General features: G+C 37.9%; 1 protein-coding gene across 2 annotated transcripts in view; it reads left to right on the forward strand.

Annotated features, from left to right (window-relative positions):
• ELP4 (elongator acetyltransferase complex subunit 4) overlaps positions 1-17,788 on the forward strand; it is a 149,049-nt gene that overhangs the window by 66,704 nt on the left and 64,557 nt on the right. For both annotated transcript variants that reach the window (XM_081934073.1, XM_081934074.1), the window contains exon 7: positions 3,631-3,819. In XM_081934073.1, coding sequence (XP_081790199.1) covers positions 3,631-3,819 — 189 coding nt within the window. The remainder of the gene's footprint in view (positions 1-3,630; positions 3,820-17,788) is intronic.

Genomic DNA, 17,788 nt, shown 5'->3' on the forward strand with positions numbered 1-17,788 from the left:
CCGGACTGGCGTGGGTCTAGATAGTCGGATTCGTCCAGGTGTCGTGGAAACTGCTGCGCCACCACATTCTCAACAACCTTCGCCAAAAAGGGGAGGTTAGAGACTGGACGGTAATTAGCTAGCTCCATTGGGTCGAGCGAAGGTCTCTTGAGCAAGGGTCTCACCACCGCCTCTTTCAAGGCGGTTGGTAAGTATCCCTCACCCAATGAGGCGTTCACCAGGCCCAGAAGCCAGCCTCGTGTCACCTCCCAGGCTGCCAGTACCAGCCAGGAGGGGCACGGGTCCATTAAACATGTGGTGGGTCGCAGCCGTCCACGCAACCTGTCCAGATCCTCGGGGGCAACAGAGTGAAACTCCTCCCAGAATGGTCTCTCAAGACTCGCTGTTGACGGCTCGTCTGGTCCACTGACGGAGGTCCATCCGCTCCGGATCTGATCGATTTTGTCCTGAAGATATTCCCCAAACTCCTCTGCTCTTCCCTGTAAGGGTGTCTCCCGCGTCCCCTGCGATAAAAGGGAGCGGGTCACCCGAAACAGGGCGGCAGGGCGGTTATCCGCGGACGCAATAAGGGCAGCACAATGTCTATGCTTGGCCGCTCTTATTGCCACAAGGTAAGTCCGCAAATAGGCTCTTACCTGTGTTCGGTCAGATTCGGAGCGTGAGGACCTCCACCTGCTCTCTAGACGTCTCCTGTGGCGCTTCATCACCTTTAGCTCCTCAGTAAACCAAGGAGCCCGGGTGGGTCGATGCCGCAGGAGAGGTCGCAAAGGCGCAACCCGGTCCAAGGCCCCAGTTGTCGCCCTATTCCAGGCAGTCACTAGGTCCTCGGAGCGGGAGCGGGACAAGGCTACAGGTATTGGCCCAAGCTCCGTCTGGAATCTATCCGATTCCATCAGGTGCCTGGGGCGGTACCAGCTTGTAGAGTCTGGTTCTGCCTCCTCGCGGTGGGGGATAGCGCCAGGGAAGTCCAGCCGGAGGGATGAGTGGTCTGACCATGACGGGTGTGATGACTAAGTCTCCTATTCCCAGATCACTCGTCCACTGTTCAGATACAAAAATGAGGTCCAGTGTGTGGTCCCCTTCGTGAGTGGGGCCCTGCACTAATTGGGTCAGGTCCATGGCTGTCATGGAAGCCATGAACTCCTGAGCCACCTCGGAAGCCGCTCCCGTTGACGGCAAGTTGAAGTCCCCCATGACCAAAAGTCTGGGAGTCTCAACTGCCGTCGCTGAGATTAGCTCGAGGAGCTCGGGCACGGCTGCTGATGCATAGCGAGGAGCCAAGTATACAATCAGCAAGCCCCACTGCCTCCCTGGGCCCCAGTTCACACCAAGGGACTCACACCCAGGTATCTGAGGGACAGTGAACTCCCTCGGCTCTAAACATTCCCGAATAACCACCGCCACCCCACCACCCTTACCCAGGGCCCGGGGCTGATGGAATGCCCGGAAACCTGGTGGGCACATTTCCACGAGGGGTAAACCACCCTCGTGGCCCAACCAGGTCTCCGTTATCCCTGCAAGGTCTAGCTCCCCCTCTGAGATCAACTCATTAATGAGGGGGGCCTTGTTGGTAACAGACCTTGCGTTGCAAAGCATCAGCCGCAGGCCCTGGCTCTGTAGCACCTGTCCACCTAGACTGCAGGGGTTGGTACAAACGACCGGGCGTAACCAGCAGCCACGGTCTCCCAACCGACCTTGGGATCTTATCCTGTCCTCGCATCCCCTCCTCCCCACGACCGTTGTAATAGGACAACCCTCTGCTTGAGTGACCTTTATTTCCCCCCCCCTCCACCGCATCCCCGTCCTTCCTGGACTCACCTGTCTGTCCGGCGCTGGCTCTCCTCCCGGTCTGATTAGCCCTCCCCCCCACCCTGGAACCCCCTAAAAAAGATAAAAAACATTTTACTAAAAATCCCCTTAGCTTCCGGTTCCTGTGATTGGACATTTTGTCCCATGTAAACTCTGTTAAAGCCCACTAACAGCAATATATTTTCAAGTTTATCCATGTTTGATTGAAGATCAACTTCAGAAAATATCATCTCTAGAGAAATTTGTAATGTATTATTTATTACTTATTACTTATTACATTTACAGTATACCTCACTTTTGAGGATACTGTAACAGTTCTCCTTTAGCGGTTCACAATCAATATAAAATATTGAACTAAAAATGAAATATTTTATTTATGCATAAACTCTCTCCTCCATGTGTGTGTATAAAGATAAATAAATGAAAATTGGGAGGGAATAAGGAATATGTTTTGTTCTATTAAATTTATTTTATTTATTAACTTTGTATCATGCCTTTCCATGAAATGTGCTCAATACAGTAACACTGTCAAAAAAGTAAGGTTAAAATCATGATCTGTATATTCCACATCAAACCTATTAGCATTATGAAGAGAAAAATGAAATCTATAGTAGTTAAAATCTGATCAGGAACAAGCTGGTTTCAGAAGGTAATGATCCTTTATAGCAGATGAGTACTATCAGTGGATACTTTCATTACTTTAGTTGGTTGCCTTTTAAAAAAAAATTGAGACATATTTTAATTATTAAAATTATGTTATACACCATGTAGTAAACATCAAAAGTGTTTCTTATTTTGTTAAAAAAACCATTTGTCGTAGTTCCCCTTTTTTCCTTTACTGGTTAATCTAGAAAACTAGTATAACTGTTCGGACTATGTATATTTAACTGGTTCAAAGACTCAGTTAATTTTAATTTATTATGATATGCACTTTTGGAGTCTTTAGGTGGCTTACAAAATCCAAAGACATTAAATTTAAAACAGTTAAAACCCACAGAAATAGGCAGCCTAGACAAAAACAAAATAGGTAATATTTATTTATAAATGTTCATTTATTTAGAAGATTTATATGGTTGCCTATCTTGATTAATAAAAATCAAATATAATTATATAATATACAGTGTTTCCCCAAAAATAAGACTCGGTCTTATTTTTTTAGATTTTTTGCCACCAAAAAAGGCACCAGGTCTCATTTTTGGGGGATGTCTTCTGCACTGACTCACCTCATGCTAGCAGCCCCGACAGCAGGAGCCCACTGCCGTCCTGTGTGTTTGTGTGTGTATATGTATGTGTGTAATCAAAACCAAATATAATTAAATGAATAAACAATTGATTATTTAATTAGAAACTAACAGAATTGGAAGAGGTCTTGGAGGTCTTCTAGTCCATAACTAAATGTTGGATTAATTAACTTCCAGAAGCAATTTCTTGCTTTTATTCTTTTAACTGAAACAAATCACAAGGTAATCTTCAGTACCATTTTTTTATTAAATCAATGTATTGATAGAATTATTTAAAGTCACTTCAAGCACAGTTATTCACATTTTTAGATTACACCAGACACCTGTAATAAGTATCTGTATCTCCAAAAACATTCCAAATGTTTTTTTCTCAAAACTATTTTTATTTAGATACTATTAGAATGCTTAAATTGACCAGCTGGAAAGGGTTTTTATTTGTTTATTTTGCTTTTATATTTCTCAACTCAGAAGTTACTTTCTCTTCATTGCATATAAAATAACAAATTGCCCCCAAGTTAGTTTTTTCATCTTGAAGTATCAGTTTCCACTAAAAGCCTTTCTCTTTTTTCATACTTGATAGAAACAACAAAGGAATGTGTTGAGAATAGGAATTCAGAGCCTTGGTTCAGTATTATGGGGTGATGATATCTGTTGTACTGAAAATCCTGAAAATCTGCACAGCCTCACCAGATTTATGTATGCTCTACGTGGCCTCCTGAGAACATCATTATCTGTCTGCATCATCACTGTTCCAACTCATCTGATCCAGGTAGGTTTAATCCACTTACTATAATCAATCATGTTAGATACACAAGGTACTGATTATCTGTAATCAGAACATGCTAGAGAAATATGACTCAATATCCTACTTCAGTGATTCTCAGTCTGTGGTCCGTGGACCGCTGGGGGTGTGATGTCATCATAAGAAGTCTGTGAAGTCTTTATTATTTAAATCTTGAGTTACATTTTGGGAATACGTGCCATGATCAGTGGCCACAAAAGGTATTTAAAGGGGACCCGTGGTGAAGAAATGGTTGAGAGCCACTGCCCTACTTTGTTGTGGCCATTTTCTTTTCTTAACAGATAATTTTGAATTTCCTTTTTTTTTCATATAGACAAATTAAAGTGGGTTTTTTATAACATTCTCTAGTACAGTGAAGGCAAACCTTTTTCTTGCGGTGTGCCAACCACTTGATTCTGATTTTGTTTTAAGTTTCTGAAATGTTCTCCACTATGTTGGTGATTTGGCTTTGTAATCTCATATGTTGTCTTTCTGTTTCTAGACCTAAGAATAGGGAATAGTTGTTTTAATAATTGTGATGTATTTATTCCATAGGCTAAAACTTAAGGAGTTTCTAGGAATAGTTAAATTTCCAGAACCTTATCTCTCTCAAGACATAACTTAATAGAGTGTTTAAATTGCAGAGCAAGCTGTCATTAGGAAGAGCAAAGCGTCTGAGGTTTCCTATATTACAGACTACTCAGTTCCCAGAGCCCTGCTGTGTAGTTGTTCCAATCTCCAAGAAGCCTGTTAAAGAGCCCCCAAGAGCATGTGTCCAGCCCTCCGTGTTAATAGTTAATTGGTGAGGATGGCAAGATGAGAGGACAGCCGAACATGTGGTCTCTCAGTCTCAGGCACTAGTCAGACTTTTTAGTTCTAATAACAGCAGCTGCTCACATTCTCACTACTCAGCTTCTCACAACTCTGTTGCTGGGATTTGTGAGTGGATTAGAAATGTAAAAAAGATCTTTGTCTAAAAGACAAACAATTTCCTTTCCCTCTCCTCTTTTATCTATGCTTCTATTTGTACAGTACTGTATTGTAAAGGTAATAGATTTATTATTTTGGTAGCCTACCTTTCAGGAAAATTCTTTACAAGTCATGTCAGATAATTAAGATAGAATAAAATGAGCAAATTTAGAATCATAGGGTTTTTTGTAACATTTAACGGTCAAAATATTGCTAGTATTTCTAAAACATTTTTTGGAAAATAATTTATGTATATTCTTTACATAATCCAGTATCTTCCCACTTTCTACTCTTATAAACTTAATCTAGTAATTACTAGTTTAAGTAGTTTATAGTATAAAGAAAAATCTTTGTATAATATGGATTGATACATTTGTTTTAAGATATATTCCAAATCATCAACATTCAAAATTAGTTCTTAAAGAAAGGGAAGCTTACAAAAGTGTTAAACAAAGTGTTAAATCCAGATAGAAAATTGGTAACTATCATGACTAGAGGAACATAGAGTACAAAGATCAAATTACATTAGTGATTGTATTAGGTTGTATGATATCTCTTTCAACAAAGTAGCATCTGTTTACTAATTAATACTTTCTTCTTATATCAAGCTCTGCCAAACATACCTTTCAGATGTCTTTTCTTAATCAGGAAAATATACAGTAATGGATCTGGAGCTAGATATTAAATAAATGGAAGATGTTCATCTGGGGATTAGGGACCCTAAGGAAAATTTTGAAGTTGGAAGTCAGTTAGAGGCACTTAGAACATGTGGAGCTTTGATAATGTAAACTGTTTCTGGAATTCCCCCTTCTCATTGAAACATCTCAGTTTTAGGGAGAGGCTTTTTCTGTGACTTACAAAAGTATAGTGAAGAAAAGAAGTGGCAGAAAAGAACAAGCATGCATGAATGACAGGCTCTTTATATTCACAACAATTTGCAAGATGTTTAACAATAAATATCTTACATCATGTTCTACATTGTTGACTTCTGCACTGACCATATAAAATTCATAGTTTATTTGTTGAAACTATGTCATAAGAAAATGGAATTAGAAAATATTATCAATCTATGCTAAAAAAATATTTTCAGCTCTATTTTTGTGACTTATTTTTATTTTTATTTATTGTAATTATTAAATTATATTAGATTAAAATATATTAAACTATTATAATTATATTTAATATAAATATATATTCCAAAACAGCTAGCTTTAAAAAAAGATAAATAGCATTTAAATTATTATCTAGCAGTTGATACATATCGTTTCCATGGTGCAACCAGAAAAATCTCTTCCTCCTTCAAAAGAAAGCATTAAAATAATTAGCTTTCATAAGGACATGGCTAGATTTATGGTACAGTAGATATAGAAAGTCCACACACCCCTCTTAAAATGCCAGGTTTTTGAGATGTAAAAAAAAAAAGATAAATCACCAGATTTTTTCCCCACATTCAATATAATAAGCAGTACAATTCAGCTGAAATCTTTTAAGTGAGGAAATAAAAATTAGAATAATGATGCATAATGATGCATACCCTTAAACTAATACTTTATTGAAGCATCTTTTGATTTTATGACAGTGTTCAGTCTTTTGGGGTAGGAGCTTATCCGCAAGACACATCTCGTCTTGGGAATCTTTATCCAGTCCTACTTGAAAACCATTCCAAATCTATCAGAGGGCATTTCCAGTGCACAAATTTTCAATTGGATTCAGGTCCGGCCTCTGTTTGGGCCATTCCAAAACTTTGACCTTCTTCTGATTAAGTCATTCTTTTGTTGATTTGAACGTATACTTTGGGTTGTTCTAATGTTAAAAGATGAAATTCCTCTTCATCTTCAACATTTTTAGCAGTGACCTGAAGGTTTTGTGCCAAAAATAATGGATAGTTGGAACTGTTCATAATTCCCTTTACCTTGACTAAAGCCTTAGTTCCAGCTGAAGAAAAACAGTCTCAAAGCATAATGCTGTCACCACCATGCTTGACTGTGGGTATAGTGTAGTTTTGGTAATAGGCAGTGTTGTTTTTGCACCTAATATACTTTTTGGAATTATGACCAAAAGTTCAACCTTGGTCTCATCAGGCTATAACACATTTTCCCACATGTTTTTTGTCAGACATGTGGGTTTGTGCAAAATGTAGCCAGGTTTGGATGATTTTCTTGATAAGAAAATGCTTCCGTCTTGCCATCCTACCCCACAGCCCAGACATATGAAGAATCTGAAAGATTGTTGTCACATGTAGCACACAACCAAAAGAACCTTTGGTACACAACCAATACCTCCCAGAATTTCTTGCAGCTCATTTAATGTTGCTGCAAACCTCTTGGCAGCCCACATACCAGTTTTCTTGTGTTTTAAAGGGGCATCCTGTTCTTGCTAATGTCATTGTACCATATTTTCTCCACTTGTTAATGACTGTCTTCACTAGTTCGACGATATATCCAATGCCTTGGGGGAAAAAATTGTATCCTTCCCCTGACTGATGCCTTCCAACAATAAGATCCTTTTGATGCTTTGTAAACTCTTTGTAGACCAGGGCTTTTGCTGTAAGAAGCAACTGAGTAAATGTCAGAAAAATCCTACTAGAACAGCTAAACTTTATATGGGCTTGATCAGAGTCACTTTAATTGATGGCAGTTAGGTACTGACTACTATTTACCATCAGTTTGAATGTGCTTAGTTAATTCTGAATGTAGCCACATCTCTACTTATAAAAAAGGGTGTGAACATTTATGCAGCCACATTATTCTAGCTTTTTATTGTTATTTTCCTTTTTTTTAATATCTCAAAAGCTTGGCATTTTAACATGGGTGTGTATACTTTCTATATCCACTATAAACTTATCTTCAAATATTAGTAAGAATGAGCCTTTCCTCATTTTATATTAAATTATAGAAAATGATGGAAAAATGATGGTAAGTCAGTCAGCTTGTTTGTCATTTTATTGTAATGATCTTCCTTCATATATTTATATCATTATGCCAAGGACAAGCAAATAAAAATGTCTCTTAATTAATATTAGACTCCCCGATAAATCTTACTTATATATTTTTACTAATCTTTTTAATTAAACAGTTCAGAATTATATGGTATATTTGCATGCATGCATCTGAAATAAATGCTGCATCAAATTAGAATGATGTATTCTGATATTAGGTTTTTTTCTGGATAATGGATGTGGAAATTGGTGGAAAACTGGATGTAGGAAATTATGTTCTGATAATCATTGAGATGCAAACCCATACTTCCTATGAGAGTAGATTCACTCTATAGAAAGCTGGAAGAGATCGAATAATGCTACAGCTCCTCCCAAGCTCATCCATTGTTCTATTTCTCCTTACTATTTTAATTATGAGCATAATTTTATGAATAGAGCAGCATTTACTACTCCTTTCCCACTCATGCCTCCAATATAGCTCTCTATGTTTCTCCTGAGGTTGGAAAAAGTCTTGGCAAAGGGTTGAAATGAGACATGGGATGCTGGAAAAGGCCTTGCTCTTGAACTTGAGTGATTGCTTTTTCCTGTGGTAATTTTTTATGCTTCGTCCTTTACTGTTCCTCATATCCACTAACTCTTGGAAAGCATTCTCATGGGGGAAATGAAGGGAAATGCATTAATTAAGGAATCTTATTTTTGCTTTTTCACCCCCTCACATTAGTGTGGAATAAATACACGCACACAAGTTCATATAGAAATGCATATAGGAACAATTTGAGGTGAGGTGGTAATGTTGAAAAAAGTAATGGAGCTTTATTTAGCAGTGGCCTAAGTGGTGACAGTAGTCCTTTCTATTCTGCACTAGAAAAATGTTTTTAGAGTACAATTAGCTCAGATCTCCCAATTTTAGAAGGAATGTTAAAACAAAATTGAAAGAGAGAAGGAATGGCAAATTATGAACTGTGACTTAAGAAAAAAAGATTGAGAAAATATATTGGATAGTTTTTAAATTCTTGAAAAAAATCATAAAAAAGATAAGTAATTATTTTTTCTAGCTGCAAAAGATAATAAGTTAATTATATCATTAGATTTCATTAGATGAAATTTCATTAGATGAAATATTAAGAAATTTATCTAAATTCCTAACCTACAAAAGAATCAGGAATTAAAGTCCTTTAAGTATAATGATTGGGAAGCTGCCTTAGAACATGCAGTATCATTTTTAGGGCAAAAGATTTGAATAGATGAGTCATTGGGCATGTTCCAACTTGCATGATTCTTAGATTCATTATAAATATGCAACTTGAAATAAGGTATAAGTGAATTGTAAGGATATTTGTTATGTTTGTGCAAGGCATAACAAGGTTGAAAATTGTAATGTTAATTATATTGTTATATATGTTTTGTCACAGTATGGTTAATTCTCATCTGTTTGGGCATATGGAATATTTTGGCTGCTAAGCTAAGATAACAGGCATGGAAATTAATATTAGTTAGGCAGAAAGAAACATGTTTTGAAATGGTTTGAACAATAAAAAGAAAGTAAGAGTGTGAATCTTTAAAAGAACTTAATTGGTATTTAACTATCTGTAAATCTGATTATTGAAAAGGTTTTTAAAACTTTTGGATCTTGAATTCTTGAATTAAATACATGTTATAAAGTTACAACTTTACATAATCTTTTGTTTGCTTTTTTTCTAACTACCTAATTGTTTAACTCTTTTTAGATCAGTTCTGTTAATTACATGAGAAATTCAATATGAGAGAATGCTTGATGTTTAATAGTGTTTTTGTGTCCTATATAGTTAAGCTTGAAAGGTGGGGGAGAGGTAAATTAGCTTGTAACCTCGTTCTGTTCCAGACTGATGATGGAAAATAGAAGCTCTTAGCCACAAAATGTAACACTTAGAATTAATATTTAATTAGACCATCAAATTGTGTACTCTGGCTGAAAGGTTCCAAGGAGGAGTTAGTGCCACAATTGACTTACAAGTTTAATAATAACTCATTTCTTCAAGCAAGTGCCAGTTCAGCACAGTGGAGCCCCTATAAGAAAGTCCTCAGAGATTAAAACCAAATGGCAAGCAAAGAGTCCTGGGATGGAACCTTCTGGAAAGCTGGAAACTGGAATAGCTGTTTTCAGCCAGGATTCAGATGAAAACAGTGGGTGAAAAACCTGATCCCTTCTGTTTTGGAGACTTAGGCAGAGTTCAAAATCCTGAAATAGATATTTATTAAATAATTTTATTTGGACATATCAGCCTGCATCATAAGACAAATAATGTTTAGTTATATTCTTTTATATTCATCTTTCTGTTAGCATCTGTTTGAAATTTGTGTTCCCTTCCCCCAGGCTTGTATATACTGTTTTCTTTGTGACTCAGATGAATTTTTAGAGAATATGCTTCGAAACCTAATTGAGTTGCATGTGCTATTGTGGCCTTTTGGCTTTTAACTTTACATATAATTTTGAATATTAGTTAGCATCCTTTTGTGTGGTTTAAAATATAAGAAGCTATAAAAGAATGTTTCATTGTTTTTCATTCTTAAAAATTCTTCCACTGAAATAAGTTCAGAAATGTGAAAACACCCAGCAACAGATTGAAAAAGGAACAGTTTGCATTATTTATTGATTGCTTTATAAATAATTAAAGAAAACTAGTCACTACTTAAATATTTAAACTCATGAGGCCTTGCCAGCAGAGGGAGTAGTCATGTCTTTAGTCAAATTGCGATTGATTTCCAACCTATTTTAGCGTTTTTCATCTGGTCTGTGTTTTGTCAACCAGTTCCTGATGATAAATTATAATTTTATACTCAATAAGGGGCTAAACTGATTGTAAAATTAAATATTTTAAGCTTTCTCTTATTACAGAAATCAGGTGGAGTGTCTATTGGATAATTAGTTTCCTGGTGATTGTATATGTTGGCAAGTACGAACTATCCCAATATCATGTATTTACTTAATCATGAATATATTATATTTGAAATAGCAAATATCCAGCTATATTTCAGTCATTATGCCTAATAAATAATTACCTTTAAAATCTTAGATTAAAATTTTAACAGATGAAACATTATTTCTATCTTATCCTCCCATTCGTACTATTCAAAATGCAATATAGTTTTCAAAAATGTGGTACAATTTCTTAACAACCTATAATTTGCACGTTTCTGCTGCTGTAAATTTAATATTGCTGGTACCTGTTTGCTTCAAAGGGAATATTTTTTTCTTCCAAAGTTTAAAGTTTTAAAATAAATTAACAAACCTCACTTTGAGGCTTGCATTCCCTTTTGATTGGCCTTCCAGTGCCATATGATGGCAATGCAGAACTAGAACCACTCTGTTCATGTTGATCTCTAGCTTGTTTGTTTCTTTGTTTAATAATCAATTTCAAGTTCCTTACAGGAAGTGACTCTGGGTGACATACAATAATCAATAAAAACAATTCATAGATAATTTACATCCCACCCACCCCCCAATTTATATATTTAAATCTTTTTCTCCTTTTTCTCTCTCTCAGGCCTTCTCCACTTCATTGGCGTCTCCACTGTTTATCACTGATTATTTTAAATTATCTAGGAAGCTGTTCAAGCAGAATAGTTAAAAAAAAAGTTTTTAAAACATTCTTTTTCATTAGGATTTCTTAAACATTCTCCCATGTTCATTTTTTCTCTTCTTGATTCTTTTTTCCATTTTTCAAACCTCATCTCATGCCTATAAGTTTACTCAGAACCTGATGAGAGACTTTGTCAATAGCCCTTAGAAAATGCTAACATAAAATATTATTAAAATGGGAATTACATTTATACGTTGATTCTTCTACGGTAGGAGAGTTATAATGATAATTTTGCTCTTCATAATTTATTATTTCAGTTTGAAATAAGAGTAAATTTCATTTATCCTTTCATAAAACTCCATTTCATAAAACTCCAAAAGAGTTAAAACCTCTTTTTCAAATTAGCATTAAGTAGATTGCTTTACAGTTCTTTGGGAAGAGACCAATATTCCATATATGTTACATATGAATTGTCATTTCTTAGCAATTTGAGTTTTGAATATTTTGGAAACTTTAGTTGAATAATGACTGGATTTACTGATTGACAAGTTTCAAGTTATCAATAAGGTTAAACTATCTCGCTACCAGCATCTCCAATTCTGTAGTAGCCTTTCTTGAGAAAATGTAATCAGGATCTGGGTTAGATCCTTCAGTTACCTCTTTCTCAGCCATTCAGATAATATTTTATTGTTCGCGTTAATGTGTTATATAAAATCTCAAAATATTTTTTTGATTCCACTTGTTGATATGTTTCCTGATGCATGGGTTACATTACAGTTTTTATTTATTAGTCACTGACCAGCACGAAGAAAAAAAATACCACAAGATAAAATGTACAAACACAATATGGATAAATAGAATAAAATAAGTGATGAAGCAGTGCACATACTGAGGTAAAATTATTGAATAAAATATATATCTACATTAAAAAGGAAATAAATTAAGATGAGCAGCCATATAAATGCACTTTCATTCTTGATATCTCACAAACTGAAATTCTATTAATTTGATTTTGAATTTTCTTCAAGATTACAATAATTAACTTTTTTTAAAAAAGACTTTCCTAGCCACAACTGCCACCTGTTTCTCAAGTAAGAATCATGAGTCCAGAAACAACCCCAGCTTGTGCACCATTTTGGGCAGTTCAAACTCATCCAGTACCAAAAATGGTAAAATCCCAGGTCTGTAAGGCACTAAACAGAAACCCTTCAGTATTGTCTGTTTCAGTTTAAGCCTGTTTTTTGTCATCCAGATCTCCACAGCCTTATATATATTATATTAATATATATTTCATTTTATTTTATATACATGTGAATGATTCATATCACAGTAGATACTTCATAATTTAATTTAATAATAATAAAAAATAATTCCTAAAAGCTACATTTGAAAAGATTCAATATTTATAGCGGTTTTAAGAGCCAAGATATAATAAGTTATGACTTCTCAGTCATTCTGTTTGAAGAATTAAATTATGTTCATCCTTATTCCATGATGCTAACTGTTATTTTAAAGAAGGGGTGAGCAATTTTATAACCAAAATTCAACAAAAGCTAAAAGGGTTTTTCATGTTAAAATGTGGTCTGCAGAAAGCAAAATATTGCCTCCTTGTCAGCCCTGGAAGCTATCTTTTCCTTTGGAACTTCTGGGCTGCCTGGGAAAACAGAAGGGGGGATTTCAAGGAGTCGGTGGAAAATTAGCCATAACAACATTCCTTTCTCTGGGAACCAAGGACAATCAGCCTGCACCTGGATGGGAGTATAGAGTAGAATAGAATAGAATAGAATTTATGGTTAATCCTTAACTAACTTTTCCAACTGTTTAAGATCATAGAGTGTCTCCCTCCCCCTCCCTCCCTCCCCCCCCCTCTCTCTTTTGCTGAGGTGAAAGCAATAATAGATTCCCCCTGATGGATGCCTTACAGGCATCCCAGACAGTTAACATCTTATTTGAGCTCTGAAAAAAAAAATCTTATAGAGGGGAAATATTCAAATACTGTTCAAATTTAATGTTTAGAGTCAGTGAAGTTTGTTTATTTATCACATTTATACGACTACCCATCTCACAAGAAGTGACTCTGTATGGTGTACAACAATAAACAAAAATAACAGATATAAAACCAATCATTATAAAACTATAGAAGTTTTTTAATGAAAAAGTATAGAATTTAAAATATACAAATCAAACAGAGTAAAAGGTTAACCGCAATAGAGCCATCTAGGAATATTTCTGGGTCCTGAGACCCTCCAGACCTGAGGACGTAAACAGGCCTTGAGGTACTCCTGGAATAATAATAAGGATGGAGCTAACCTGGCTTCAGGAGAGAGAATATTCCATTTGGCAGTTGCCATGGCAGAGAATACCCACCTTCTGGAACCCATAAAATATGATCTTTGAGAGATGGTACACACAACATGTCTTGTCTGGCAGAACTAATGTAATGGGAGGCAGTTCCTTAACTAACCCAGTTCTATGCATGAAGACTTTAAAGATTAAAACCAGCACCTTAAATTGACAGACTGAGGCAGACTGGCAGCTACGGCAGTTTGTGTAGCAGAGGTATAATATGTGCTCTTCTGGGAACATACATAATGACTTTGCCACTGCATTCTGAACCCACTGAAGCTTCAGTGGCAGTCCCATATAGAGCACATTACAACAGTACTCCAATCTGGAGGTCAAGGTTTCCTGATCCAGAAACGTACACAATTAGCACATAACATGAATCTGTGCAAAAGTCCGCCTAGTCACAACTGCCATCTGTCACTTCAAGCAGGAAATGTGAGTCTAGGAGGACCAAACAAGCCATAGTTCTAGAACCAACAGACCCCAATCAAAATCCTCAATTTTGCCAGGGTTCAGATGAAGCTTGATGTTTCCCAGCCAGGCCCTCACAACCTCCAGGGGCAGAGATGGATAGTTTCATCAACAAACTGATGACACCTCATCCTATAGCGACTAATGAGCTCACCCAGTGCTTCATGTAAATGTTCAATAGGAGAGAACAGAGCACTGGATCCCAAAGCACTATATATACTAGAGTCCAAGAGCATAACATCAATTGTAATTGACTGGAATTGACTTCAAAGAAAGGAGCCAAATCAGCACAACACTTCGTCACCTCCACAGTCCTCTGAGCTGATCCAGAAAGATACCATGGTTGATGTATAGAAGCCACGGGGAAATGAAGTAGGGCGAGCATGGATGCACGACCCCCATCCTGCCCATACCAGAGATTATCCAAAAGTGCTACCAATGCCATTTCAATCCCAAATTTGGCACCTGATTTGTTCCTGGCAATCTGGCGACATTGACTCACTGGCCTAAGTGTTACTATATCATAACTTCCACAGAGTTAGGTGTAGTGGGTTTCTAACACCTATTCTTAGCTCATAACCTGAACAACCAGAAGTAAGCATTAGGAAGCGACTCAGACTGAACTCACCATGATTTTGCATAGCATAAGAAAGGAGTGAGGTAAACTATGACAGGCTTTCAAGGTTCTGTTATTATACCCTTCAAAAATAAAGCTAAGTTCCAGGAGTCCTTGCATTGTCTTCTTCCTGATCTGACCTACATCAAAGAGTTTACATTTTCCCAGAATTACAGTCATCTTCACTTCAGTGAGCGTACTAAATAGCAGTTACATTAAGAAAAAGATTTAAAATGTAAATATCAAGTTGTTCCCAAACTTTCTCATAGTGCACCTAGCAGTCCCCAAACTGTGTGCCATAGTGCCCCAAGACACTGCCGTGAATTTACTAAAGGTTCCTTTTATTAAATAATCCTGCAGCACCCTTGTGAGTTTGCTCCTGGGGCTCCACAGCTTACAGTTGGATCTAAGTTGAGAGGGGGGGAAATAATACAAAAGGAAATATCCACCCCAACTGTGCTGTTATTTTTTTAAAAGGGAGGGGAGGGACTACATTTTACACCTCTAGTGACTGGTGACTGTCTCTCCACAATCCTGGGAATAAAAACTAGGAAAGTATCTACTAAATGCATTAACAGCACAGAGACAAAAGAGAGTGAATATGTAATACACTAATGAGTAATATTAACATTTACTTGTTTAGAACTTTGCTGACAAGTTTTGGAAAGCTTTACATAGCTATAGAAACTTGTTATTTAGCAACTTTATGACAATAAGGATTTTTATATATTTTTTATTGTTGGTTTACTAGCTAATCTGATCTCAAGTAACAATTTGGTATTCTCTATTTTGCAGATTCTACCAATAAGGGACTTGATTGGGCTTTTTCTCATTTAATCATAGCTTGAGTTCCTCATTTTTTAAAAGGAGTCCTATTATTGTGTCATTTTTGTAATTGAAAATGTACCTGTTACTAAAAATTGCAGATGGTGTTCTACTTCCTCAGGCTGACAAGCTGCTGAAGTTATGTAATGTTTTCATAAACCACTGAAAACAGGCTGTATATTAAAAACATGCTGTTTCAGTAGTTCATAAAAACATTGTGCGACTTCATTGCCATCCACCATTTTTAGTAATAAGTAAGTACATGTTATCGCTAAGTCAAACATTCTTAACCTGGGGCTGCTTGTAGTTGCCTCTAAAATAAAAGACATTTGATGGTAGACTTAAGGGTGAAATTGGCAAATTATTCTTGTTTTTAAGAGAGTCCAGATTTTTATCAAATTTTCTTTATAATACAGTTTGTCATTTTAAATTATTTTCTTCTTTCATTTCCTTATATTATGAATAAATCTTTTGACTAAGTCAGCTGCTTTGTGATTGATATTCTATTATTTCGAGATTATATCATTCCATGATCCATGATCTATTTTATTATATGAAATGCTAGGTATCTATACTTCTCTTCTAGTTATTGAAGAAGGCAGAGAATTGGAAGAAACATTTTTTTTCCTACCGTGTTTCCCCGAAAATAAGACAGGGCCTTACTTTCTTTACACCCCCAAAATATTGATTGGGACTTATTATCGGGGGGGGTTATAGTTTTGGAGTTGCCGGGTGGCTGCTCTCTTGCGAGCGGATGCCCGAAGTACCAGGCACAGCCTCAGGGGCAAACGGCTGTGTTGCGCTGTCGCAGCAGCGCAACATAGCAGCCATGAGGTGACCACATTCATGAGCAGCCACCCGGCAACCCCCCTTTCCAGCCGGGCAGAGCGCCACTCACCGATCCAGTGATATCCCAAAGGCGCTAAGCCGCATGGTTCTCTGCCCTCCCCCCAGCTCCCGCGGCTTGGTGCATTCGGGATACATGGCACTCTTGGTGCATTCGGGATACATGGCGCTGGAAAGGGAGGTTGCGCGAGTGCCTGTTCCGTCCCCAGCTCGTGTGCCTCCCAGCCTCACCATGCCCTGTCCCAGATCTCCCTGCAGCGCCAGGGCGCTGCCACCGCCGCGGCGCTCCAAACATAACCTCTGGCTTCCAAACTCCGGAGATCCATAGCCGAGTCTCTGGTAGCGGCTGCTCTGGGTGTCACTGCCTTAAATGTTTGCTAGCTGAACTGAAAGAGTTACTGTGCAGGTCATAAGTTCTTATCTGACAATGATTTATTGCGCATGCTTAACATGTTTATTACATCACACATTCCAGAGACTTCTTTCCTTTTGATCTTTGTCCGTCTGCCAGGAAGCTGGTAGACAAACTGCTCTTGCCAAAATGTAACAATTAGATAGATTTGTTTATTTCTTTATTTTATTATTTTTGTATTAAAAGTTTTGTTTCTCATTAGAATGTGTTTCCTGGATTTTATTTTATTTTTCGCACCTTAAAGAAAATGCTGTTTGGAAAAGCCGCGATCTAAGACCTCATCTAGTTCAGGGTGAAATATTTTCCCCTGACACTGGGAGTACTCTCTATGGTTGTGGGCTGGCTGCCAGCAGAGCATACAAAGCGTATTTCCAGAGTGGCAACTTCCGGAAGACTCAGCATCCTACCACCGTGATTTGGAAGCCACAGAAAAAGCCATGTGGTGGGCGGCAGCGGCAGCAGAGATGCCCTGGCTCTGCAGAGAGAGTTAGGCAAGGGCATTGTGAACTTGGGAGTCGCGCGAGCAGGGAGCGCTTGCCCAACCCCCCTCTCCAGCCATGCAGAGCTCCATTCACTGACCTATGGACATTCCGAAGGCGCCAAGCCACGGGAGCCGGAGGGCGATGAACAGCCGCTCACGCGGCTTGGCGATACCCCTAGGTCAGTAAATGGTGCTGTGCCTGGCTGGAAAGGGAGTTTGCCAGGCAGCTGCCTGGCTGCTGCAACAGCACAACACAGCCGTTCGACCCTGAGGCTGTGCTCAGCTCTTCGGGAGCCCGCTCGCAAGAGAGCAACCGCCCGGCAACCCCCCTCTCCAGCTGGGCACAGCACCACTCACCGACCTAGCAGTATCCCGAAGGCGCCAAGCAATGCGAGCCTTTTCTCCCCCATCCTGTTCCTGCGGCTTGGCGCCTTCGGGATACTGCTAGGTCAGTGAGTGGCGCTCTGCCTGGTCAGGGGGGGTGTCTAGGGGG

This window comes from Natrix helvetica (genome assembly GCF_964273705.1).
Source record: "Natrix helvetica genome assembly, chromosome: 1".
In the NCBI taxonomy this organism is placed as follows: Eukaryota; Metazoa; Chordata; class Lepidosauria; order Squamata; family Natricidae; genus Natrix; species Natrix helvetica.